The 26,484-nt window shown below is 40.1% G+C and overlaps 1 protein-coding gene across 18 annotated transcripts in view; it reads right to left on the bottom strand.

Moving 5' to 3' along the window:
- Positions 1-939: 939 nt before the first annotated feature.
- adgrl3.1 (adhesion G protein-coupled receptor L3.1) overlaps positions 940-26,484 on the bottom strand; it is a 146,871-nt gene continuing 121,326 nt past the window's right edge. For 4 of the 18 annotated variants that reach the window (XM_072463200.1, XM_072463204.1, XM_072463202.1 and 1 more), the window contains 14 exons: positions 24,503-24,625; positions 24,156-24,361; positions 22,658-22,834; positions 20,590-20,799; positions 16,775-16,995; positions 13,376-13,442; positions 12,410-12,501; positions 10,649-10,817; positions 9,521-9,700; positions 8,763-8,856; positions 5,955-6,083; positions 5,110-5,127; positions 4,258-4,560; positions 940-3,278 (listed from right to left, as the gene is read on the bottom strand). In XM_072463200.1, coding sequence (XP_072319301.1) covers positions 2,638-3,278; positions 4,258-4,560; positions 5,110-5,127; positions 5,955-6,083; positions 8,763-8,856; positions 9,521-9,700; positions 10,649-10,817; positions 12,410-12,501; positions 13,376-13,442; positions 16,775-16,995; positions 20,590-20,799; positions 22,658-22,834; positions 24,156-24,361; positions 24,503-24,625 — 2,630 coding nt within the window. In that variant the 3' untranslated portion in view covers positions 940-2,637. The remainder of the gene's footprint in view (positions 3,279-4,257; positions 4,561-5,109; positions 5,128-5,954; positions 6,084-8,762; positions 8,857-9,520; positions 9,701-10,648; positions 10,818-12,409; positions 12,502-13,375; positions 13,443-16,774; positions 16,996-20,589; positions 20,800-22,657; positions 22,835-24,155; positions 24,362-24,502; positions 24,626-26,484) is intronic. The other 14 variants (XM_072463214.1, XM_072463215.1, XM_072463218.1 and 11 more) reach the window with 8 other exon arrangements.

Genomic DNA, 26,484 nt, shown 5'->3' with positions numbered 1-26,484 from the left:
TATAATAATAATAATAATAATAATATAATAATAATTAATTTGATATTGTGACATCCCTATTCCCCTGTCATTGTTTGTTTGATTTCAATGGGAATTGTTGCATGAGTCATTTAAGCACGATTTAAGAACATTCTATTGTTTCTTGTTAGTAGCAGGGATCTCAACACAAAAGCCTTGGCTGAACCAGGAACACCCAAAGAAATTCTCAACCAGAAATGCATATATACTCATAACAAACATATTTTTAGAGGATGCCAAACGGTGTGCTTCTTTGAAAAATATGGATATATTATTTGCAAATACATTTGTTAATGTTTTATTTACACAGTGAACTTGCTTTAGAAGTGGGTCTGAATCATTTATCTTTGAGATTGGACTTATTTGTTAACTCAAGTACAAAGGAAAGTACAAAGCCTGTGTTGAGACTGATGTTATTTTTAAACTGCAGCCTTCTCACGTCTATAAGACCATGTGAGTTTGTTAGTCTGTGATGGAGCTAAGCTTTGATCCTTATCTTAGGTAATTCAAATAGGCAAATCCTTTTTGAGTTGGAACAAAAAGATAGATGCATCTTTCTAATTAACCTAATATGTGGAGGGCCACCTGCAGAACAACGAAGCAAAAAGCGTTGCGGTGCAATACACAAAGTTCTATGTAAAGGTTTTTCAGCTTCCTATTCTATATTTTGAGGACTTTTTCCCATTCAAAAGGTATAAGATTTAGTTTGAAATTGTTCAACAGTCTCTAATTTCATAAATCATTCCAAAACCCCATTGATACCACACTGTTTTAAAATAGCCCACCTCTAAGCTCATCGTAAAGATATACATATCACTCGCAAAACACACTTCTAAAGCAAATGATATTTTACTCACCATTGTGTCTGGAGTTGTGCTGTACATCGACGGATGAGGCTCAAGAATCAGAAAACCGCAAAAGCTATGTCAGTAATTTATTTGTTGGCAAACAACTTTCACTGTTACAACAAATATTAGTTTTGAGATCATTCAACTTTGAACCCATACAAAAAGAATAAATAATTAGCATAATATTGTAATAATCATGATCATAATAATTTAAAAAAATAACCCAAAAACAAAGCCAGTGCCACTTTTATTTAGTCCTACATAGAACTAGGCTCTATCCTCCAAGCTTGTTCTGCCCTCTTTAAACCAATAAACGGATAAATAAATAATTTCTCTCTTGGGGATATGGAGGGGGCTTGTGGGATATATGTGCAAGCTAGACTTCATACACTTATCCAATTGATCCTCCTACATAAGTAAACATTGGCGTCTCCACATTGGACAGTGCTGCAGTGGTTTTCACATTTGTTCACTACACATATACAGTGTAATCTTGGCATTTCACGGGTCAGATCTCCCTTCTGCTTTCCTCCCTTTTCTCTTCAAACAATGGCATTTTAAAATCTCTTTTGCTCTGTACAGTAACCATGTCGACCAGCACATCAGCTAACGTCAATTAGTATTTGGCAAAAGAGAGGATATGCTTCCATTCATTTCCTACTTTACTGTGGGCTCCAAGCTAGTCAATTATTTCATAAATCAACATAGTAACAATGTCTGTAACTTCAAAAACTACACAGTGGTAAAGTATAGTAGCAATTGATCTCAAAAGTGACAGCGGTGTGTCTATAAAAGGTCCAGGATGAAGAGTGTCAAGTACATGTGTTATAATTAAAGAAGTGCTTCATTGTCTCTGTATTGATGAAAAAGTAACATGAGACATGGTAGTTCCTTGCTCCTTCTACACCAGAGCATAAAGACGTTTCCGAACAGTTCCACAGACAAAAAGATTTGTAAACTCATATGTAAAAATAAGACTTGGTCAAATGCAACATTTGAATCTGTATTCTGTACAATACATAGAAATAGTTTGTGATTTCTTCGTAATCCTTTTGATAACGGAAAAATGCATACAGAAAAAAGGAAAGATAACCATTTTTTTAACTATCATGTCTGTAATATGTTCTTCCTTATTTTTCATTGAAATACACAGTAGCCGCAGTCACTACAAAGTCGCAGGAATGTTACACCAGCCCAGACACAACTCCAGATATGAAACAGGAAGAGAGAACATCAGTGATATGTTTACAGTTTGTTCGCCCCAAGTCTTTTCGAGATGGGGGGATATAAGTCATAGTACATCCTCCATTTTGATTGGCAGGTAAAGGGGCAGAGCCTTTTCATGGCTAGTTCATGTTGTGCAGTTTACCACCTGCTCTTTCCCTTTGGAAGTCTCATCCGAGTTCTTTGAGAGTGACAGAGAGGACAGACATACAGACGGACAGGTCCTCAGGTTTTGGACACTATATGCTATGATCTGCTAAAGAAGGTCCATATTGGGGAATTTGCAGGGCTACGATCGATCCAAAGATCCCATAGTAAAGTAACAGTGGATAAAATTACAAAATCCCTCCCCAATTCCTTTTCATTTGCAAGTAATTTGCCCACAAACTCCATTCATGACAATACATTCAGTTTCCTGCTTGCGTTTGACGGGCAACCACAGAAGTAAGTATCACAAGTATTTGGTGATCTCGGGCTAACTCTGTCAGATTTGGATGTTGGGAAGAGTTTTTTTTCGTGGGGAGGGATAGAAGTCTTAAGGATAGCTCTATAGACTTGTAACCAGGTGAGAAGGGTCTACAGGGGGCTCTTCGGGCGAGGAATCCGACTCGTCCTTATTTTCTGATACCATATACCCATCGCTGCCACCACGGCCCATGTGGTAGTAGCTTTGCAATTCATGGAGGTGGTTTCTGGACCCCAAGTTGGGCATGCTCTTGTAGTACACGTCATCCAGCTCTGGGGCAGTGGCACTCTTACAAGGCTGAAGCTCGCCCGAACTCTCGTCCTCTCCGTCGGTCAGCCCGTTCATGTGCGCGTCGGGCAGGTCGGTGAGCACCGGCATGCTTGTGTAAAGAGAGTCTCTGTGATTGGGCGAGTGCGTGTGCTCGTCTGTGTGCTCATTGGTCAGTAAAGGGAAGAAGCTCTCGCTGGTCTCCTGGGGCATGCGGCGTGGCCTGGAGAAGCTGTGGGGCGGAGGGGGCGGCGGCGGGTGGCTGTCCGGAGGCGGGGGCCGCGGGGGGAGCAGGGGGGCGTTGGACTCCTCGCGGATGATCTCCAGGCCCAGGTTCTCGTCGTGGGGGAAGGCCGCTGGGTTGTCCAGCACCATGGGGCCGGGGTCTTCTTTAGAGCTGACCACGCAGCCGCTGACACCACTGCTGCTGCTGCTACTGCTGCCTGGCATGCTCCCTATGGAAACAACAGGGATTAGAAATATATCCAATGATTTTAATGATTGCTTTGTCTTTTACAATAATACCAGGTAAGTAGGTTTCTCAAGAGCGATTAAGAAAGAAAAGAAAACAGTTTGAAGTTAAATTACAGCTTATACCAGTATAATAGTTCAGTATATACTAGTTTTAAACTGCTTTCTATTTGTATGAACATCAGTAAATTACCTAAAATCAAACATACATATGAAACATTAAATCCTCATAATATTGAATGATGCATTTAAGCAACATAACACACCCTCCAACTGAGTTGGAAGTGTTATAAAGCTCAATATAATCGTTTGCACTTCTCACAAGATAATTTGTCATGCAGTGTCAAAACTGTCAAACATTTGAATGTTAAAAAAGTAGACTTAAAATAACCCTTTTCCCGTTTTCACTTTATTTTTCACTGAAGATTTCCAGGACTGGCAAAAATAAATGTAACTGTTTCTTAATAAATAAACCTTTATAGAGGTTATTGACAATGACTCTTGGATGAGAGTCGAAACGTTTGATGACTACAACTGAAGCTTTTTCTACAATGGAACACGCCTGGACGAATGAGGGATTACACGACAAACCTTTATAGAAGTTAGTTAGTTTCTTTGCCGTGTTTTACAGGCCAAAGTTATTTAAGCTGGAGAGATATATCCATACAAATAAAACACAAACACACATCCATGGTATACATAAATATGTCCACATTTATATACCTACAGTATTCTTCATTGTGTAAAAAGAGCATTAGTTGAGGCATTGTAACCACTAAATTCTAAGCATATAACAAGGTAAATGGCATTTAAATAATACAAATAAAAAATGTGATATTCAGTTGTTTTATAGGAATCTATGACAATACCTTTTTTCATTATGCGTTTTAATTCAGTAACTACTCTGAGTTTGTGAATAAGGGTCAATAACGACTGCAGTATGCAGTAGTAGTGAGTAGTCACCTCCATTGGCCATGCTACTGTTGACCAGCTTGTTCATGAGGTTGTGGTTGCGCTCTGTGGTGGCTCGCTCGTGGTTGTTCAGGTATGATGGGATGTAATTAGAGGTCAGTTCCTTCAGGATCTTCTTCTCTAGAGTGGTCTCCTTGTGGTTGCTATGGGTACCGTATCCCCCGCTGCGATCCAGGATTTGGACACAGTCGCTCAGGTACTCGCTGCTGGCCATGGTGTAGTTGTTGCCGTGGTTGCCATTGAGTGGGAGAGTATCCATCACGCTGGAGTCTCTGGCATTGTTCAAAATGCCCTCTGAGGAAACAATTGAATGATTAAATAATTGTTGAGAATTGTCAGAAGGGATATTTAATTATCTTGCGATATTATTAGAGAATAAAAATCTGTAATGATAATTTTCTTAGTCAGGAGATTGCTTCAATCGTTCATACTTTATTTAACAGACTCCACTGATGTAATTTATCAGAATTGACTACAGGGTTTATAAATACTAAGTTTGTTGTAGTATGGTATGACAAGTGAAATTGGGCAATACATCACTATCAGTCACTTTTACTTTACTGATCAGTGTGTTTACCCATACCAACGTAGAAAATAAAACTCTATCACTAAAAGTAATACTGTATTTCTCTCCAACCTTTTATTTGTCAGAAAAGTGTGAGCAACAATACAAGCCAGACATGGATTGGAGAACTGAGGCAGCGCATTAATGTGGCTGACAGCCAAACAAAAGCTGCTGCTCTGTTTTAAATTGGACTCAAAATTGTAGTCAGTGCTTTTGAAAGTAGCAAAGAAAGAAGACATGTGTCCGTGTACTGTATTTGAGAATTAATTTAGCCGTACTTGTGTCTCGGTAAGGTGCTAATGGTCAGCATGAGGGAGGAAAGAGAGAAAAGATACATGAGTGCATACAAGTTTAAACAAACACACAAATAGCAAAGCAGAATTTCATTTGCAGAATTACACTGTTCTGCGTGCACTTTCAGCTAACACGTGCAGAGGAACAGCTAAAGGATGTACAGTACAAGGACAAACTCAAATGAAGGGCATTCCAACAAAAAATATGCAGTGGCTCCCTAGTGACCTATGAAACAATTGGAGTTGATTGAATATGATAACTGTCAAGGCTGACTTCTATGGAAGATTTGTTTTATTTCCAGGAAGCTATAATCCATTGTAGAAAATGTTTTAGAGGTTACACCGAATTGATACTTTATTTGATTTTAGATAGTTTAGTTTAGTTTAGTAAGGAAGTGTATTTTGGACCATTGAGCTCACTACATAATATCCTAGGTGATAACAAAAGAAAAATTACCAGAGGACAGAAAAGATAAAGGTCTGAATTCATAAATAAATGACATTATATATGGACTGAACTAATACAACCACATTTTAAAACCACTTGCGCAGACTGGTAATACACAGGTTTTGCTATTAGATAAATATCTACACTACATTTCATCAAGCTAGCGGGGTTTGAGAAAATGTTTCATGCGGTGTAGAAGTTGCCCACTGGGTGTCCTTTGTGAAAGACAATATGATGGATGGAAGTCCCTTGGGAGCCACATTGATACCAGATATTACCCTCCAATGCATCACAGTTACATTCTGGCTATGAGGCAGGCAAGCATGCAGCAAATACATGCAAAAGTGCTATTTATTTCCAAAAAGAGAAAGATGAGGCAGACCTTGAGTGTTGTACATGCCCACGGCCGGGTTGTTATAGACTGCAGAATCCCCCAGTAGCGTGTTATAAGGATTGTTAGTACCATGGGGACGAAGGAGAGCATTAGTTATAAGATGATTAGCCATGGCTCCTGGTACAGGCAGATAGAGAGAGAGGAGAGAGAGGACAGAAACAGACGAGTAGAGAGGGGGAGACAGTATGCAGATGTGGCAGTAAGAAGTGAATGGGACGTGAGTGTGTGGAAGAGAGGGAGAGAAGAGCACAGGTAAATCAAACAGGCAAAAAAAAAAAAAAAAAAAAGTCTGAGGTGAAAAGCAACTCGACAAGTCATTCTGGCAGCCGGACACGTACACAGGCTGGACGGAGACACGGAGAGGTGTGTGCGCTGCGCCCCCAATAAACGCTTGAGCAGGGAAGCGTGACTATGGGAGAGTTAATGGACAAAAGCGCTGGGAATGTGTCTGTCTGAGTGAGTGAGCTCTGGCTGTAGGGTGAGTGAAGTGTCACAGGGTATTGTTACTTCAAAATAATGCTAATAAAGAGGTAGATGTGCAAAGAAATGATTGACTGCGTAACTATTTTTAGAGAGACAGAAGAAAATTAAATATCTTCTCACGTTTCCATGGAATTACATTTTGAAAACGTTCAGAAAATGGTTGGTGGGTGGAGCAGGCACATTTTTTTTTTCTTCTATTTGAAGTAGAATTAAAGTGTGCAGCCACTGTTCTCGTCGTATAATTATATATGGATCCAGGACATTTGGACATTGATGATAACATAACAATAATAATGTTTTTAACATTTTTTGCAGCGATGTTGATGGCGCTTCAAAGCCCGCGAAGGTTCCAGAGGTGAATTGGAGTAAATTGAAGCTAACGAGCTATTTGGTAACTAATGCCTACGATGCGATTATTTTTAGAGCAAAAAATATATTTAAACCTAAAACTTGCAAAATATTTTCTTTATGTGTATGCGTGTGTGTTTTTGTGTGTTTTTTAACCCCCCAAAAATAATACCTGGGAATAAATACTGGGAATTATACTTTCAGACGAACAACATGTACTATTGTTTGTTCATTTCTTTCCAAGATCATATTTTTTATTTTGTGATATTGCGTGACTGCAAAATACCTGAGCGAAACCACACTGTTTCAGGGAGTAACACTCAATAAATGTAATAAATTTAGATGGCAGGAGTAAATGTAGGAGCGCACTAAACGCCTAGACAGTAAGGCAGTAAACTGTAAGTGACATTATAAATATGCTGTGTAAAACGGAAGCAGATTATTTTCAACTGCCTTCGGAAGTAGCTCTAAATTAAGCTCGCTCCAGTCATTTCAACAAGTCAATCTCCGATCAGGATATCCAATTCAGTCCCTTCAATCCATGAAAGCGGCAGTAACATAGTCATTTGAAATCTTCGAGCTACTTTCGAGGGAGAGAGAGAGAACGAGAGTGTTAAGGATGCGGGGGGTGTCTCTTTAGCCTGCCTTTCTTAAGTGTGTGATAATTCTGCCACTGACACACACCGTGTAGCTTCAGCATCAATCTGTCATGCTAACAGCTTATTAGTGGCCTGGAGGAAGCCGGGGCCACACCTCGACTCGGAGACTAACAAATGGTGGTGGATGCGCGTGTATGTGTCACAATGTTTAGGCACTTGGTCCGTCTCTACGTCCTCATTACCCCGGCAGCAGCCACGCTCGTACATTCCATTCCCGCTGACCGCCTACTGCGCCTTCAACAGTAATAACCAAGGAATACAGAGGAAATACTTAGCATAATACCCATTTAACTGCTAACAGAGGCCTACATATGAGGCGGCAGAAGCTAAGCCGGACGTGTCTTATGTGCTTACCTATGCATTTGTGATGGTGCGGTTAAAGGGCTTTAAAGTCTGGGAGAAGATTATTAAAGCTGGCAGTAAATTTGCATTATTTACAGTGAAGGAATTTGTCCCCCAGTTAAGTCCTTTCATTGGTCCAATGAATGGGCTAATATAGTGGAGTAACAATACGCTTGTAAAGTCACTGTGGCCGTTGAAATAGGGTTTAGGAAGCCAAACGTGATTATCATATTTGAAAAAGCAGGTCGGCCTAAGTGGAACTCATGAAATCGGTTAATTGGTTACTAAAAGCGTACCATAACTAAGTATTATTGTGTAACATGTACATACTGTATATTTTGAATGGAAATGTATCATTTAGCCCAACTGACGTTGAGGTAAACACAATTGAAAGCCACAGATAGAAAAGCATACACTGCATGCTAACTGGTGTGTGCCAGCAATTCACAATGCCACTTTACTTATTTTCCTATTCACAAAGGTGTGTCTCAAATAGACGTAGAAATTGAAAGCAAATAACAAACTTAAAACGTATGCGTATATATCCGCCATAATATCTTTGCGGCCAAGTCTTACTTTGAATTGAAAACAGTACATTTGTGGTGCTGCCCAGTGGTCCAGTTTTAAAGTCACAGCACACGTATGCCAAGTCTGCAAGTGCAGCCGGCCGCAGTGTCCTCCCTTCTCTCTCATCCCCCATTTCACGCTTATCTTTCCTGTCCTACATTTACCTCCAAAACCTGCTCCTACTGTACCTCGCCAAGAAGAAGAGTCCTGACAGCTGTTTACAGTAGAGTTTGCTAACCCGGTCTCAAGTGAAAGAACACAGGGCGGGCGATCATCATAAGTTTGGGCTGCTAACTCTCCACTAAATGGCGACGTATGCTTTGAGGCCCTCCTGATATTTATAAAGTACATACAGTGACAGCGATGAGCATGCAACTGGTAGCTATCCCACGGTTACCTCTGTTGAGAGTAGCTGAGCTGTTGATGTCTCCAGTAATGAAGGAAGACTCCTGTTTTCTCACAGTGTCATTCCACATCCGCCTGATCCGACTCTGTGCAGGAGACGAGAAGAGGGAGAGGGCACAAAGAAGCAGTGGTCGAGGAAGGAGGCAAGGTAAGGAGAAGGAGACAACAAAAAGGGAAAAATATGATGAGCAAAGGTGGGTTGTGCAAAGAGGGCAGTTCAGTGTAGGAGAGGTAATAAATGTGGCAGGGGAGTAACAGGTGGGAGAGGTGATGGTCCATTAGTGCCAATTGTAAAATATTTATTAAATTAAGCTTTAGTTTAGGGTTCAGTTATCACACTTTTAACACAATCCATGAGCATCACTTTATTGCACATTATATGTATCCAATGCATTCATAAATGCATTGAAGCCAGAGCAAAAACAGTACTGAAAAAAACCCAATAAAGTTGGGTGGGGAGCCTCAAATAATAAACTAAAACTAGTTTACAATGTAATATAGTCTACAGCATCACTGTAGAGAGCACAGCGTGCACTCTAATGCAAAGCAACGGTATATGTTTTCTAGAAAGGGATCTATATATTTGTCTAATACAAAAGTATGCTGCCATTATATTTTGTATAATATACAAAATATAATGGCATATTATAGCATGAATTTGAGGTACCCTGTATAAAACTCTTTGCTATGATGGATTGTAGTTGAAAGTGGCTGGTGATAACCAAGGACCCTGTATGGGCACTGTCTCACCTGGGAGTCTGCTGTGCTGTAGCGTCCAGGTGTGCAGGCAGGTAAGCTCACCTGAGAGCCTGTCGAGTAGCGGCCAGGCGTCCGAGAAGTGGTGGTCTTACTGGAGGAGGAGATGGAGGTCTCCACACTTTTACCGCTGCAGCAGTGAGTACGCAAGCATTTCCCGTACTCTTTCCGCACCTGAGGAGATAAAGTGGCACGCAGGTGAGCAGGGTGACACTCACAGGTGTGAACAACCAGAGGATGTTTTACTTTCTTTTTTTAGGGACATACACTTTCACACACTGCGGGCAAACATTTTTATCTTTAAGACATTTCCCAAACAAACATGAAAGTTCTAAATGCACATGAAATGATTAACTCCCTATCCCCATCAACCCAGGCCCAAATGTTATTACAGCCATATTGACCTGAAATGGACCTAGTCCTTCGAGAGACATACGATGCACTTGTACACAAAGAACATCTGCATTTAGATCACAATCAAGTTAGAACAAATAGGACCGTAATTGGCTTTTAACAAGCCGGTTGGACTGGCAGGCGTGTGTTGCCACATGCTCTGTTTGCACAGCTGCGTGCTGAGTTATTCCATGCTTCTTGGGAGAAAGCACTTTGGGCCGGCGCCAGAGAAAACCTCAGCAGTGTTCGGATGACATGTCTCGAGATACCTGATCCCTCGGCCTTTCACATACCTAAGTGCAGTGCACAGGCTCAAGCGTAGCTACAAACTGCACTTGTTCACTGGTCAAACCTTTAAAAGTGAAAGACTCTCCGCGGGACTGCAGCCAGACAAAAGTATTAACCGCTCTTTCCCTTCACATCATACTCCTCTTCTGTTCTTTTGAGCACTGACAGTGTGTGGGAGACTGTAAAAATATCCTCAATGTGTAGGCTCCTTCTGCAAACCATATTTCAAACAAAGCAAGTAATACTTTTGTATATACCAAATGCTGTATTAATGATGCTAACATTGGAAATAGAGAAAAGCTTTAAAATAAGGAAAATTCAGTGTGTGCGTGAAAGCATCTTGGCTTAACTGTTAACTTATACGGTGCATTTCCCCCCATGTGTGCAGTCAGAATTATACTTCAGAGTTAGTTGTGGTTTTTGCTTATCTGACTCTCTTACCTTCTTTTGTAGTATACAGTGGAAGATGAAGATGAACATGCCCTGCAGCGAGTTGAAGATGGTGAAGAGGTACGCCATAATAACAGTGCTCTCGTTGATGTACATGAGGCCAAAAGCCCAGGTGAGGCCCAGCAGACACAGCAACGCTATGGCCCCGATGACCCAGGACCTGGACATGGGAAAAGTGCAGACCATTTTAATTTAGCGCTGAGTGGCTGTCCAGACATGTTTGATGCATGTGGGACCATAAAACATAGGAAAGGCGTTAGCAAGGGTTCACTCAGAGTCCTGTCGCGGCGGGAGGGGAATGGAGAAAACAGCAGGAGATCCTGTCTGAAAAGAACTGCACTTTATAGGAAGAGGGAGAGGTTATAAGTTAGCTTATGTCATTGAGCAATATAGTGAAAGTCAACTATTTCTTTCCATTGAATATTTTCCCAGCCTGAAATGAAGTCTGCTGGGTATATGTGGCTTCTTTGGGCAGTAAGTAGTCGGACATTACAGCCATTAGGGGGTGACATTTCAGCACTAAAGGTCACAGTTTGTGGTTGGACAAGGCCAGTGCTATCGGCTGACTGGGAAGTGATCACCTTTGAGGAATAGAGATAGTGAGACGCACATCTGAGGGACAAAAAACTTAGTGAGAAGTGAACCAAGTAAGACTGCAGTGATTGATTTGATGTTGGCCTCCGTGGCACCATTCCGGCGAGACAGAACCTCCAATAAAGCTCGCACTGACGACCCCTACTTCTATATAGGGTGCACACTCCATTCCACTCCTCACAATCTGGCCATTTCACCTCTTCCCTCCAGTGCTCCCTAGAGTCAACTTCCCTCCCTCTCTCCCCTCATTCACAACTCGCCATTATATTTCAATAGCGCATTAGTTCTATAGGTCATGGGAGCCCACACACATCACAAATGAACACGTAATGCATTGAACAGAGTGGTTGTAGCACGGAGTCAGTCTGGGCTCATTTAGGGAGGGGTGTGGTGGCGTGTGGGGAATGATTTCTGGGAAAGACAGGAAAGGAAAAGTGGGAAGAGGCCTTACCGCAGCCAAATCCACAAAAAAGACAACCATGACGGCAGATGGCGATGGGGACAGGAAATAAAAGTAAAAGAAAAAGAAAAACACAAAAGGACATAATGATGATTAACAAGCAAATGAACCGCATTAAAAGTCTGTTAATGAATGGAAAATAGATTACAATCTTTTGAGCATTTAGTGTGCAACAAAAGACGCTGCAAAAAAGAGTTCTCAAAGCATCATGGTCCTAGTTTGGCTTTTGATTTTCGAATGTCATTAGTCATTTTCAGTCATTGTTAAGTGCGCTGAAGCATGAGTTCATTTTGTCATGCACTTCCTACTTCCAACTGTATTGAACACGGCATGGTTACATTAGATAAATGATAAATCAGAAGTTCAAAGTCATACAGTACATTTTAAGTTGCATGTGAATTGAGTAAATTATCGAAATTATCCAGTCTTTTGATATTGGCAGAGCAAAAAAGTAACTTCTGATTAGCAAGCTTGTTGGATATTTGGGAGATTTAGCGTGCAGAATAAATGAAGTCAGATTTCCTTCTCCAAGGCGAGTAATAGTAACATGACTGGGAATAATAATGTGATGAAATGTCAGGCAGAGGTGAAATGATTTTATATACGACAAAAACAAGGACATAATCGCAAGCGTGCGCGGCCGCATTTGTCGTCAAATTTAATATCCCCCTCCCCGCACAAGGGCAGTGTGTACTTACTTGATGTTATCCAGACACCCCGAATCCGGTTTGAGGATAGCCGTGTGGTGGAACATCTTATACAGCGCAATACCCAGGAAGATTACGTTAAGCTGCAGCACACAAGACACACAACAAGTTAAAACATTGCCGCCACCGCTGCCTAATTAAAGACACAATGTCACCGCGGCAATTCACTCTCACTCACACACACACACACACACACACACACGTTGCATATAATTTCATTTCCCCCTGTAGCAATTGACTAGGGGGCGTTGTATCACTGTGCAATCACAAACTGTCTTTATGTGCTCAAAATACTCTGAGCTGAAGCGTCAAGGGGAAAACAGAGTAGTCATTATGCCCAAAGAGAATCATTGGTACAATAGAAATCCAATTCTTGCAGATGCCGTCTTTGCGACTGGCCTTCACACACGCACACTCGCGTAGACACAGGCAAAAGGCTTAATGGTCCGGACTGTTGTGTTGCTAGTGCTGAGAGGTGGAGACAAATAGCTGCCACAAACGCATTGATATTACTAAAAGACCCCAGTTAGATCGGCGATAGCCTGCCTGACATTTGAAGAGAATGAGACCAGAGCATCAGCGTTGACATTCACCTAATTGGAACCATTTTTTGGCAAACACCCTTTTTATAGCTTTGTTTCTACGTTTTTAATATGTGCGCGAGTTGGCTGGTTTCTATTGCCCCGAGCCATTTGTCATTGATTTCTCTGTTACTCTGTGGTAAATAATAGTCAATGGAGAAAGTGACTGTCATTTGCTACTCATGGTGTTTGCTTGAAATTGAATAGTATGTCAATAAGGTGCCAATATTTTCACCCCGTCAAATTCACTCCAGAGTCTGTCCAGAATGCTTTCAAAAAGATTTTCAGCTCGTCAAATAAAAACGAACGCAAATCTATAAGAGGGGTTTTTATTCTACGTGCATGCACTTGTGTCTATGGTGTTTGTGCGTCTTACCATGATGATGAGTGTAGCAGGCCCTATAAAACTCCAGATGAAGTATGTATCTAATCGTAACCAGCATCTAGAAAGAAAGAGAAAGAAAGATTATTTAGAGTCAGTTTAAAAGGTTGTGACACTGGTGGTTTGGAAATCAGCATTAGACATTTTCAAAGGAAGTAGTATTATTATATTTATCTAACTAGTTCCTAGCTCTTACAACTGCTCTGGTACACTGCTAGTATTCACATACAGGATTATTTGACACAACTTAGAACCGCTTTTTTTCAGGGGAAGACCAACAATGCTCAGTCAATCCTTGCAACCCTTACAGCTCTTTCTTCCAGATTTGCAATCAATAAAATGCAATAAATTCAGGCACTCCACCGTTACACAACGACTTCTGGAGGTGTTCCAGTACCACACAAATTGAATGCGCATATCATTCTACTCACATTTTGTATAGACCATTTGGAGGATTTAAAAAGATAATCATTAAGTATAAATTTCAATGTACACTTATTTAAAGTGACACGGTGGCCCTTGTATGATTCCCTTGAAAAGTAAAGTTAAAACCATTGGAACCTTCTTCGTGGATATGTTTTATGCCATATTGTGGAATGTTATAGCTAGAGGAACAACATTTCAAACAGGTGCAGGCTTCTCTAGGCCAAGTACAAGTTAATTTTGTGGAGATACAAGACTGCTCACAGTAAAAACACAGATGTGTATACATTTTAGTACAATAAAAAGCCACAAAACAAAAAACATGCTTTTTAATTAGTCTATTTTTCCAGTACTAAACTGGATCTAGAATATCTTCCATTTATTGCACACTGGAATCCAATGAAGATTTAAAAAGAAAAAAAGAAAAAGGCTTTGACGTACATCGTACAGTATCAAACTGCACGATGACAACGGCGGTGTGCAGGAAGTTGGGCACATGTGAAAGTGACAGGAATGACTAAAGGTATAGGGAGGAGTGGCCCACAGACATACATCACACATGTAGACTTGGACAGCCATGGATGAACATCTATGATAGATTCAGCTTCTCTTCCCCCTTGGGCCGAGAAAAATGACATGACCACATCCTGCTGCGGCAAAAATATGACATGAGCGTGTGCATTTGAACACTAACTTATGGATGCAGCCGTCGCACGTGCGCTATTTATGAAGTCTAGAGTTGTAAAAGGTCAGCGAAAAGACCCTGTCAACATACCAGGATAACCCACTAAGTCCCATGTATACACTAAAGACTTAGATGGATGTTTTGCATGCGTGAGGACACACAATATATACATTATGTGACAAGGTTAGCCAGGATATACAGTACTCTATTGTGAGTTACCATGGAAAAGACATCAATTAGCAGCTAAAAATATACAATTGTTATTACACTTTTTCAAACATTAAAACAGAGCAGCACCTGTTTTTAAAGTGCATTAATAATGTAAAGACACAAGTAAGATAAAAGTTTCAGATGTGGGTGGGCATTATGCATTCACGAGGAAACATATGAGTCTATAGGTATATTCAGTGTTTGTGACAAGGTTGGGGAGGATATGGTGCAATATGCTGAATTACATTACCCCAAAAGTCTTTTTCCTCCACTCCAGGAATGCAAAAAGCCTCCAGTATGCCCTCTGATGGAGGTCAGAACCAATAGGTTGCAGAAAAAGGTGCCAAACAAAAAAATATACTGGGGCAAAATGGCTGCCTGATTCATGACCAGTTGCTTTTGAATTATTAATCTTTCAATTTCCAGCACATTAGAGAGCCCTCCATTATGGGTCCCTGGCTGTGTCACACTATCCCCCATTAGAGCTCCTGTGCTAAGTCATAGCGGTGTTCATTATAGGGACATGAATGAGAGCCAGTGCCACTGGCTAATACAGGGAGACTGAAGGTGGGTTATGTGACAAGGTGACACTGCAGGGGAGGCAGATGCTATTTTCAAAGGGTTTAGTTGCAATATTATGTCAAATATCATTTGCAAAGCCATTTCCCAGACTAGATGATGAATGATATAGTAGGAGGCATTATCTTATTCAAATTTATGCAGATTCTACAACCTTCTCAAAGCACTGTACCTAGCACAGACCTGGGGCTTAATTTACAAAAAAAGGACTACAAGAGTATGTGGGGACAAAATCCAAACTTCACGTACGTAGAAATATATTATGCGTTATGACGGCTTGACACTTGCTTTAGATAAACTTCCTGTTCAGCTGCTGCTGCTTAAATAAAACAAAACGAGCCAGCACCTTGTGCGTTCTCGTGTACATGGACGGTTTCAAAAAGACAAAACATTAACATGAATACAAAACACCATTCCCCTCACAAGCAGGAGTAATACTAAAGAGATCGAAACGCATTGCTTACTAAACACAAACTTCCTCAAACTGGCTCCTTCTCTCCTCTCTGAGCGCAGATCCCCTTCTGCCTCATCTCTGTACCCAGGGTGCAGAGTTGGTGGACACAACCGCACAATCCCACGTCAAGTTGTCTTTTTATAAATCCCAAACTTAACGTGGAAAATCACGTTTGTTACTTTTGAACCACATTTTGTTTGTATGCACCCTTTATAAATGAGACCCCTGGTGTCTTCTAGTAAATGCTCATTACACGATTTGGCATAGTACTGTGTAGTTATTGTCGCTAAGATTTTTCCAGTGATCTAATGATATGCAGTCTAGATTATTCATCTCCAACTTGGACTCTCATGTTTTAATGATCGCCCCCACAATGAAATATTGATCTAAGTGGCATACGGATTGGTATGGCTTGACGTCTAAACACTCTTAAATCAGAGCCTTTTTATCTATGGACTGCTGTGTGGATAGTGGAAAGCTATGAGTTCTGAAGTGTGGCAGAAAGGCCTTGGGAGCAACTAAGAATGGGAGCACATCTGAATCATTTAAGAGTACTATTCTCTATTCGCAGAAAATCAGTCATTTATAAGCAAATCTAATGTCCTCTTTAACCCCATGATTTCATTGTTGCTAAAGAAATTACAGGTCACGGACATACATAAATGTATTATATATATATATAATATTCATATGTGCTGGGATAAAAGTGTTCATCAGTCAAAGGGTCGAGTACAACGAGTGAGAGCGTGCGTTTGTAGGTGGCAAGTCAGTGAGATATGAATAATTACAATGCACTCAATGCATGTTCTTCTCCTCTGCATGACTGCTCTGACTCCAGGTAAGCCATCTTTTTAAATACAAACCAGCTTGCACGAGTACACTTTCCACTGCAAATATACTTTTCTGGAGAGATTAACAGAAAATGATCCCAGGTTTTAGTTGGTAGGTGCAATGTGTTGGTGTGATTGCATTTTTGTGGCCTACACTTTTGTGGCCTACACTAAACATTTTGAAATAAACATAGTATCCGTGTGTTGCTTACACTCGGTCCGTGCCATAGCTGCGGTAGTCCACTGCTGCCGACACAGCCACAATGATGGCCGGCACGCCGTAACCTGCCAGGTAGAAGTACTTAGTCCTGGAGTGCTCGCTCTCAAACACCTCCACCAGCATGATGTAGAGCTGAACGCCTTCCAGGAACATCCAGGTGAAGGCTGCCAGGAAGAAGAAGTGGAGCAGGGCGGCGAAGACGGCACAGGCAATCTGGAGAAACAAATGGAGATATTTGTCCATTGATTCTCATACAACATGTCTTTGTCTTAGAAAATAATAGTATAGTAGTAGTAAAAGAGTACTTTATGGACAACAATGGGTGATGATTAATTTATATCTAAATGAATGGCTAAAATAGGTATTACTTGTACAGAGGAATCAGGTTTACAGAAATGATAAATGACAATATGCGTTTAGAAACTACTTAATTTATTCACTTCTTAGTGGCTACCCACACAGCTGCCAAGATACAGACAGATGAGACATGGCCAACAGCCTGTCTGCCTAACATCAATTTGGCAACAATGGTGAAATGCTTTACCCATGGACATAACAAACAAGACTAAGCAAGCACTAACCCAGGTCTTGACAAGGAAGGAATGATTTAGATTAAATCAAGATGAACCAAGATTTTTTATTAGCTCATTAATAATTATAGTAAATATTTTTATATTTTCATATTCATAGTAAATACGTGAAGTCAGTCACTACTTTTAGTGGTTCTGCTCTTAATTCCCCCTTTTGAATTTGGAGGTGAATAAAATGCCTCTGTGGTTGACCACACAAAAAGAACCCACTTTGCAAAATCACCAGGTTGCTTGAATGCCTTGGCAATGGCATTGAAAATTCAATATGATTTTTGTCATTGCCAAACATTCTGAATGAATACAGTTGCTGCTAAATGAACCCGCTGCATGAGACACATGGTGCAACTCAAATATGACACATTTGGGTGTTTATAAAGCCAATGAATGCATTTAGATCAAAGAGGCTAAATCAGTGGTATTATTGCAACGTAATCACATGTTTTCAGTGAACTGTGTGATTAATCAATAATTAGTTTCTTGTAAAATGGAAATTATTATATATCAAGCTATAAATCGGTGTTCACCTGAGGCAACCGTGGTTTATAGGCAAAGAAAATGAATGAATGGATTTTAGATAACATTGTTATCTGATAAAAGCGGAAGGATGAAAGCAGTTTGAGAGACAGATGATAAATAAACTAGAAAAACAGGAGAATATAAAGTGAGCAGTAAACATGGAGACGAATTGTGGTACTGGGGCTAGGAAGGGCTCAATGTCAATTTGTGGTTAAATTAATTTAATAAAACAAAAAACATGAAATATGTTATAATAAAACTTCAATAGCAATAACATCCATATTTATATACATTGTAACACCTAAATGGGTTTTACACATTATGTATTTGTTAAAGAGCCTGTTCTAGCCTCACTTAACCATACTAATTTACCTCTTTATTTTTTTCTAAGAGGAGTAATAAACCTTAAAAAGCATTCACCAGGAGGAGGATAAGCTTAAGAACGGAGCCAATTGGTCTGTGCTATTCATGTTTTTAATCTAAAGAGTCACTCCTGAATCGGCGAGTGGTGGTGCGCTAACACACACAATTACCTAATGTCTGAGACACAATGAGTTTAGGGGCGAGGGAGTCACTCATTTCCATTTCTAATGATGGCTCCACGTCGCACACACTCACAGGTACAGAAGCCTCTACTTATGCAAAGTCATTCCGTTTTTCCTACTGGAATTAAGGCTTAAGCGTCCGCAAGCTAAGTGACGCCGAGGATGTTAATAGAGGTCACAAATAGTCACCAGTAATTAACGGGAGAAAGGCAACGAGGCTGATACGCTGAAGAAAAGAAACACCATCCCCCGCGCTGTAGCACTCACACCAACAAACAAACACACACATCAAAACACATTTATCAAATTTGCTCCATGTCTACGTTTGAAATGAGCAGGTTGTCTCATTTTCGCGCAGCGGGGAGGCAGAGGCTCAGGGCGCAGCGGATGCCATTCCCTCCTTACACGGAAAAACATCCAAATGGCTCGGAGACAAAGAGGAGCAAGTGCTACTGAACATTATGGCACATACAAGTGACGTGTTGGTAGCTTGTTTCTAAGGCTGCACAGTATATATTCTAAAAGCAACATCCACAATCTATCGCCAATAATAGTATGAGTGGTAATATTTTTGTTTTCAATCCTTCACTATAACGCGGTGAACATGATTATATTCAAGAAAGTATGCCCTTTTCTCCACATTTTGACAATTTTGGAGACGTTTATAATGTTACGTCTTGGTTAGACATAAGCAGCAGATGTGACATACGTTGAGGTATTTCACCAACTGTTACCTAGCAACCCAGTGTGGGCCAAAATCCATACAAATGATACAATAGTTATGGTTTGACAAACAGCAATACCCGATAGCAGTTTTATTTAGTTATATTCATGTTTAATCGGACAGAGAAAAATGTCGTTTGTGTGTGAATTGTCCCAACATTTTTGATGGAATGTCCCATAGAGATGTCTCTTATTTTTATTATTTCAACTTTTATTTATCACATTTTCTTCGCAAACTGTCACATTTACCACAGGTTACAATCCCACCAAACAAAGTCATAACCAGACACATTTTTAGAACTTGTCATATGCACTTTAAATCTTCGATTAGCAATAGTTTAGCACCGTTTGAACAAATAAAGAAACCTACATTATGCCACGCAACCATGTTTTATTTGTACATGGATCAGCGGCAGCGCTCTGTTCCACTCTGATCCTGCCCTAAATCACGGAGAAATTTGTCTTGCATTTAGCCATTGATGTCATTTGTTTACTCCATTTGTTGCAGCCCAATTCCTTCCTCTCTGCATTCCACATCTTGAGAGCCATGGTCAGTGGATAAAATGTTATCTGGCATGTGTGGTTAAAGTATGTGAGGTTTGTTTACACTCTAATAGAGGTGGAGAAGGGTCATCCTCTTGGTGGTTTTAGATGTAGTTTCTCGCCTACAGATGGGGAATAGCTAAAGCAGAACACAGTTGCACATGAGCGGCACGGGTCACGCGTCATTAACTGTAATAGAAAATGCCAATCTGGTAATGTTTAGCGAGAGTGAGGAGGGAGCCCGAATAAGGAGGCGCTTAGAGTAAAGGCACATGTTTAGCTATGTAAAAAAAGGAAGTAGTAATCTGCTGAACACGAGATCTTTCTTTACTAAACAAGAACATAATAATGGGTTTTGCCTGTCTTGCATATCTATGTTTATTGCCCAAAACATTTTATAGCAGAACAATTATAAGTAGGCAAGGTAGACAGGGTTAGATGGGTGAAGGGTGCGATAAATGCAATAAAGAGGAAAAAATGACCAGATTGTTGTCATGTGTGCTAATGTGTGTTCCTGATTAATTTTGGGAATGCTGCACGTATCAAATGTTCTGTTCATTTTGGTCCAGCCTCGACGACAGCTAGTTAGCAAACATTTACGAATCGAGTATGCCAATAAAGATCTATGAACAATGGTAGCGTATGTGTATGAGCCAAAATTGAGTTTGTTCAATTTTGAAAACGAAATAAAACTGGTAAAACTACAGATCAGTGCCCATTGTTTTTTCATTGTCGATCAGGTTTTAAAAGATAACAAACGAGCATAACAATGAGAACAGCCTGTTGTGGTTTCTGCTGTGATGTGATGTACTGCTGTAGCATTAAGCCAAAGACAACTGTCCCGCGTGGACTCTAAAGGATAAGTGATTGATCTGCTTGTGTCCTCTCACCGGCTGGTCGGCCCTGTTGATCCCCACGAGGAACAGCGACTCGGCGATGAACAGACTGATGCACAGGTTCTTGTGGATGGTGTTGCGGTCGCTCTGCAGCCCGCGGAAGAAGCAAAAGGTGAAGATACAGATGAGCAGGCACACCAGAGACAGCAGGATGCCCACCCAAGTGATCACATCCAGGAGCAGGTCGTGCATGCTATCTGCTTTCTGTAACATAAGAACGAGAAAGAGATACACAAATACTTAATACCAAAAATATAGGGATAATACATGTTTATTACATGGTTTCATCACATATCAAAGTTTCCCATAACTATTATGAATTGAAGTTTTTCTGGTTTATGCTCACATAAATGCAATTTTACGTGATATAACTGATTTGAGGAGCTCTTAAACATTCCTAATACACGCAGTGATTTCCAGAGGAGATTGGTGCTCATTTTGATTACAATGTCACCAGAGGGCCTGAAAATCATGAATATCCAATACTCATAATAAAAAAATCTTGCCCTGTGTCATTTACTTTTCAAGGTTGTAGTAATTCCTTTGCCTCCTGGTGTGCAGGGAATGGCCTGGTAATTTGACAGGTTTCATGTCACAAGGACACTATCATGTGACTCTTTGTAGCAAGAATTATATCAAGACTAAAAATGTCCTTCATTTACCACATCTTCGGTTAATTAGTTTCAAAATGTGTTGACAAGTTAATAACCCCATATGACTTGTTTCCACCATAATTAGGATTAATACCATTGCGATTTCACACGGTAAAGATACTTAAATACTCTCTGCCCCACAATGCTTTGACATGACTTTTTACATAGACACAAGACACGAGCCCCAATGACGGTTGCTTGTCTGGCTGTTTGTCCCTGAGTGTTCCCGGCCTCCTCCACGTTTTTACGCTGCGCTGCACAGGTGCACCGGCTCTATCCATCAGTGTCCCACAGCCTGGCAGCCCGAGCACTGTTCACCACGGAGTGGTCATGATGGATCTACTGCTCACACCCGCACACGGAGCTCACACAGGGGTTAGCTCTAACCATGACCCCTCCAATACTAACACACAATCCATGGCCTCGGCGGGAGAGGCGCATGTCACACTGAATCAAGAGCTACAAGACACAATTTGGGAAACAAAACTGGAACTGAAGGGACAAAAGTGGACTTATCCCACACAGATTTTAACTATTTAGTCTAACTCCTACTTAGTCTAATTGATATACACATAGGAGATTTACAAAAACAACATAGATTCCAGACAACAAATACAATAGCTTGTTACTGACACAAAAATATAACTTGTACCACTTAAAAAACTTCTAAATGCCAAAGTAACCTGTGAAAGTTTGAATTGAGCACCTAAGATGCACTTTATCTACTGGGAACTCATGGAATGGTTGTGAGTTAAATCTCAAATATTGCATAATTTGAAATACCCACACCAGTTTATGCAATGTTAAGTCCCCTTTCCTCCATATGCTGATGATAGGTTTGTATTCTACTCGACATGTAAAGAAAACAAACTGGCTCCAACCTTTCATGTCATTTTGTAATAAAATAGCTTATTGTTGCCCTGTGAGTGAATCTTATGTTTCTCACCAGTCATAAATTCTAACTTTATAGGCATTATTATTATGATATTATATATGAAATGGGCTATCAAAAGCTATTGTTTTACTCACTGAATATAGAACGTCTCAATCTTCTGCAAAATGTCACTGGCGCCCTTCATATTCATACCCCTGCTATGAAAACGGTCTCTATGATTGGATAAAAATTATTTTTACAGCACACAAGACTTGTATTCAGCAGTCTCCGACGACAACTTGTATCTGTCTCAGTCATTCCGGGCTCCACAGGTGGAATACAAATGTCTTAAGTGCTTTTCCAGTCCACTCTGTGTCATCATCCCCCTCTGACAAATTGAATGTAAAATTCCTCCTGCCAAATCTGATTACTTACTATCATGGACTCTGGAGACTTGTATTTCCCAGATGCTGTGGACTTTTTCAGGTCAGTTTTCTCTAATCAAATGATGAATGAGTCTTCGGGAAAACCTTACCTTGACCTCCACGTGGGCCATGAGCACGGCGAAGCTGGTGAGGTGCGTGCAGGAGCAGCTGGTGTGTGTGCGGTTGGTGGCCAGCAGACGACAGTCCTGCGTCGACCAGAATCCCGTCATGGTGCGTTTGGAGTAGCTCCAGAAGGAACAGTTGGGATTGAAGTTCTCTTCGGAATGCTAAGGGACGAGGCAAAGGGAGGTAGAGTGTGTCAAATGAAGATGAAAGTAAAGAAAAGTGTGGCGCATTGCAGCCGAGTGTAAGGAAAAAAGTGAGAGAAGAAACATAACCTGCATAAAATTGGGTACTATATTTGTACAAAAAAGACTAAAATGCACCCTTATATACAATGAACTGCAATGTATCCTCAGAGCCTTCTACCATTATTTTTGCAATATTAAGAAAAAAATTGTAATTGAGTAGTATGTAGTAGGTTATTAGCTACATTCTCATTTTCTCAATATGACAGCTCATGTGTTGGATCATTGTGCCACACATACTGTACATCACCTCATTGGCACACCGCTGTTGCTTACTCTGGACAGTTATAGATATGACAAACATAATAGATAATGTTATAATGTTATGGCTGATCTGTGCTTCATTGCAGACAAAAAGAGTCCACAGTGTAGTAGTCGCTTGTTAGTGTCGCTTGTTGTGCGACATTCGCGAGTGTAGGAGCCGCGTGTGTTTGGTAAACTGATGAGTGGAGCGTGGCGGAGTGGTAAAGTTAGTCACTAAATGAGCAAAGGGAAAGATCTTCTAGCACGTCTGTCAAGCTTGAAGAAAACAAAAGTCAAAGTCAAAGAAAACCACTAAATGCACCCAAATTGCAACCATTGCAACCAGTCCATCCATTAAGCATCCAACGAATAACACAACTTTACATTAAATAAAATATTACTAATCTACATCATAATATAAAATAATAAATCATAAATTAAATAATGTTATATATAACACCTTTTGCTTTTGATCATACTGTAAATGTTGTGTATATATATTGCACCTATTGCCGAAGCAAGTTCTTGGTTTGTGAATTTTCTTCACTGAACAATGGCAATATACTTTTTTCAGATTCTAACCATGTTTTAATGTCACCAGGTTGTGCATCACCCAACTTACACTTCTGAAAATAACTCTAGCCTGCTGCGTGCGGTAATGTAGGAGTATGTGAATCCATGTGCACTCTAAGTGTAAAAATAATAGGTGTGGAAACAGTGTTGTGATGCAGTGGGTAAGCCATTATTCAACACAACCAAGTGAATAGTTTAGAAACATAAAAAAGGCTATCTTGAAATGTATGGGATGGCTTTAACTTTCTCATATTGGGATGTAAATGAGGCACAGTGCCATAAGGCCACCACAGAGCATTTATTTTGTGCTTATGGCACCTAAATGGCTAGCAGCGGCCCTGATGTAATGAGGTATTAGTTGAAGAATATGCATTATCAGCAATTCTTCTGATTCTAATATTGGTCAAATTGTGTGGTGTCTCACCTGTAAGTGTTTGACAGTGAAGACCACAGGTTCAGACAGGTACACTTTATTGCTCTCCTTGTTAATTGACGCGGTGATGACCGGGGAGTTGACGATCACAGAGTAGTTGGGGTACACAGCCTCATTGCTCAGTTTGACACTGGCGTTCTCCGTGGACAGGTACAAGCCCAGGTTTCTGTAGAGGACAAAGGCCATCCGGATCTCACCTGCGGGATAGACCGTGACACAACACTCTTAATAACAGTTGTATCCAGAAATAGCCTGTAAGAGAAATACACTGCAGTGGGTCTGACACAGTGATCTCCTACTGCGAGTGAGAAGAGAGGCAAGATTTTTTTTCCTTTTACCATTTCGTCCGTGTTGCTTGAGAGTGCTGGCTGACAGTTGGATGGAGTTTCCGTGTAACTCGGATTGGGGGAATGTCAGGTCCGCAAGATTTCCATCGGTGCTCAACCTCGCCACTTCCAGCTCTGAGAGAAGACAACAAAAACATCATGACAGCGTTAATGACACCTAATTGCATAGCACTCTCTTTCGAGGTTTGTTTTGAAATGCCCTGTGTAATAGCTATGTTTTGCCACAAAGTGCTTCAAAGCGACATGCATAAATAGCACCAGTCCTTTTTCATAAAAGACAAAATGAGTAACAACTTTTAGATCAAAATAGGCAACAATGTCTCCTGGCATCTGGTCAGACACATTAAGGTGTGTAATCCGCTGTATTTTTTGTATCGTGGGAATCTCGTTTCACCATTCAAGTTTGTTAGCACATGGCGGATTACAGCGGAGTAATGCATTAGATAAAGTTTCTAATTATGGACTAATTATACCTTTTCCGTACAGCTATCTTCTACCCACCAGTGATTTAGTGATTTAGACGCTGTTGTCATGGTGAAAGAAACACCCCAAGGACATGCTCAGTACATGAGAAGAAAAAAAATAAAATTAAATACATGATATTTTTTAAAACAAAATGTGATCTATGCAAGAATATACCACTGTATTTGAAATATTGCACTCCAAGAACCATTTGCAGGTCTGTTAAAAGAAAATTGTGGATCCGGGGCAAGAAGCCTTATATAGCCTATGACTTTGAGACTTTGACAACAGATCCATTTGTCCCCCCTGTCTACTCCCTTGACCACTAGTGTTGATGTTTGGGATCCCAAGAATGACTAAACAGCACTAGCATTTACAGCGTGAAAAGCACGTCTTCGAAATACAGTCGTGAGTAATCTAGGAAACAGTACTACTTAGTGTTGACAAAAAGCATATTATATATATATATATATATATATATATATATATAATATATATATATATATATATATATATAAATATGAATGTCATACTAAAACTATTATTGAAACTAGATACTCAATTGAGCCAATCGATGCTAAAAAGTAAAAAAAGAGAGATAAATCACATAAAGGACAAATGTGACTTTTCTTGAACTGGTAATATTATAATATTTAGTTCAAGTCCAAGCGACTATTATTTTGTAGTAGACTGGTAAGAGCGTGAGTCATTCATTAGGAAAGGCTGTAAAAATCAGGTTTTCTTCCAGGATGAACAGATGAAACTGCTATGGTCAAAATGCGTTGCCGTCCCTCCACAAATATTTTTAAATTTACAGTCAGTACGTCTCAGATGTCTCTACCTCTCCTGACTCCTCTTTACCACAAGGCAAGCTGATTTTTCATTTTATATTATCTTGCGTTGAAAATTACTTTCTTGCATCTAAAACAATTGTGTTTTTAATTATCATTGGAGCATCAAAAGCGAAATCTAGTTTTAAGCTTTTTAGCTAGTATCGAAATCAAGGTTGACTATTTTGTGTTGTGGTAAATGTAGTTTACACTAGTACTAGCCAAAATATGACAATACCAGTCCAAAGGTCAAACTATTTCAATTCAGTTACATTTATTTTTGCAATGCCCAAAATTACAACCGCAGTTGCCTCGAAGCCAAACTAAGGATGCACCAATGATACTGGTATTAGATATCGCCGATCCAGACAAAAACAACAAACAGCTGGGTCAGGTATTGGCTCAAAAATATTGAATAGGCAATATTATATTTGGGCCTATGATTTTTTGAAAAAAAAATATTTACTAGTTGATTTTGGTTCAGAACAGAAATGTTTGTTTATACAAAGCTGTTCTGTAGTTACTGGTACTTCAAACATAGGTAATAGTTACAAAACACATTTTGCTTTGAGTTCATTGTGTTTTAAGGAAATACATGTTATTTTCAGTCCCTGCTCTGGTGTTATTTTACATCGGTCCAAAGTATAAACCTATGTCTAAATCTGGGACAAAAGTGGCACA

This window comes from Eucyclogobius newberryi, unplaced genomic scaffold, assembly GCF_026437365.1.
Source record: "Eucyclogobius newberryi isolate DKJ021-1_F unplaced genomic scaffold, fEucNew1.0.hap1 SCAF_4, whole genome shotgun sequence".
Lineage (NCBI taxonomy): Eukaryota > Metazoa > Chordata > Actinopteri > Gobiiformes > Gobiidae > Eucyclogobius > Eucyclogobius newberryi.
This window is presented reverse-complemented; position numbering and strand designations above follow the sequence as displayed.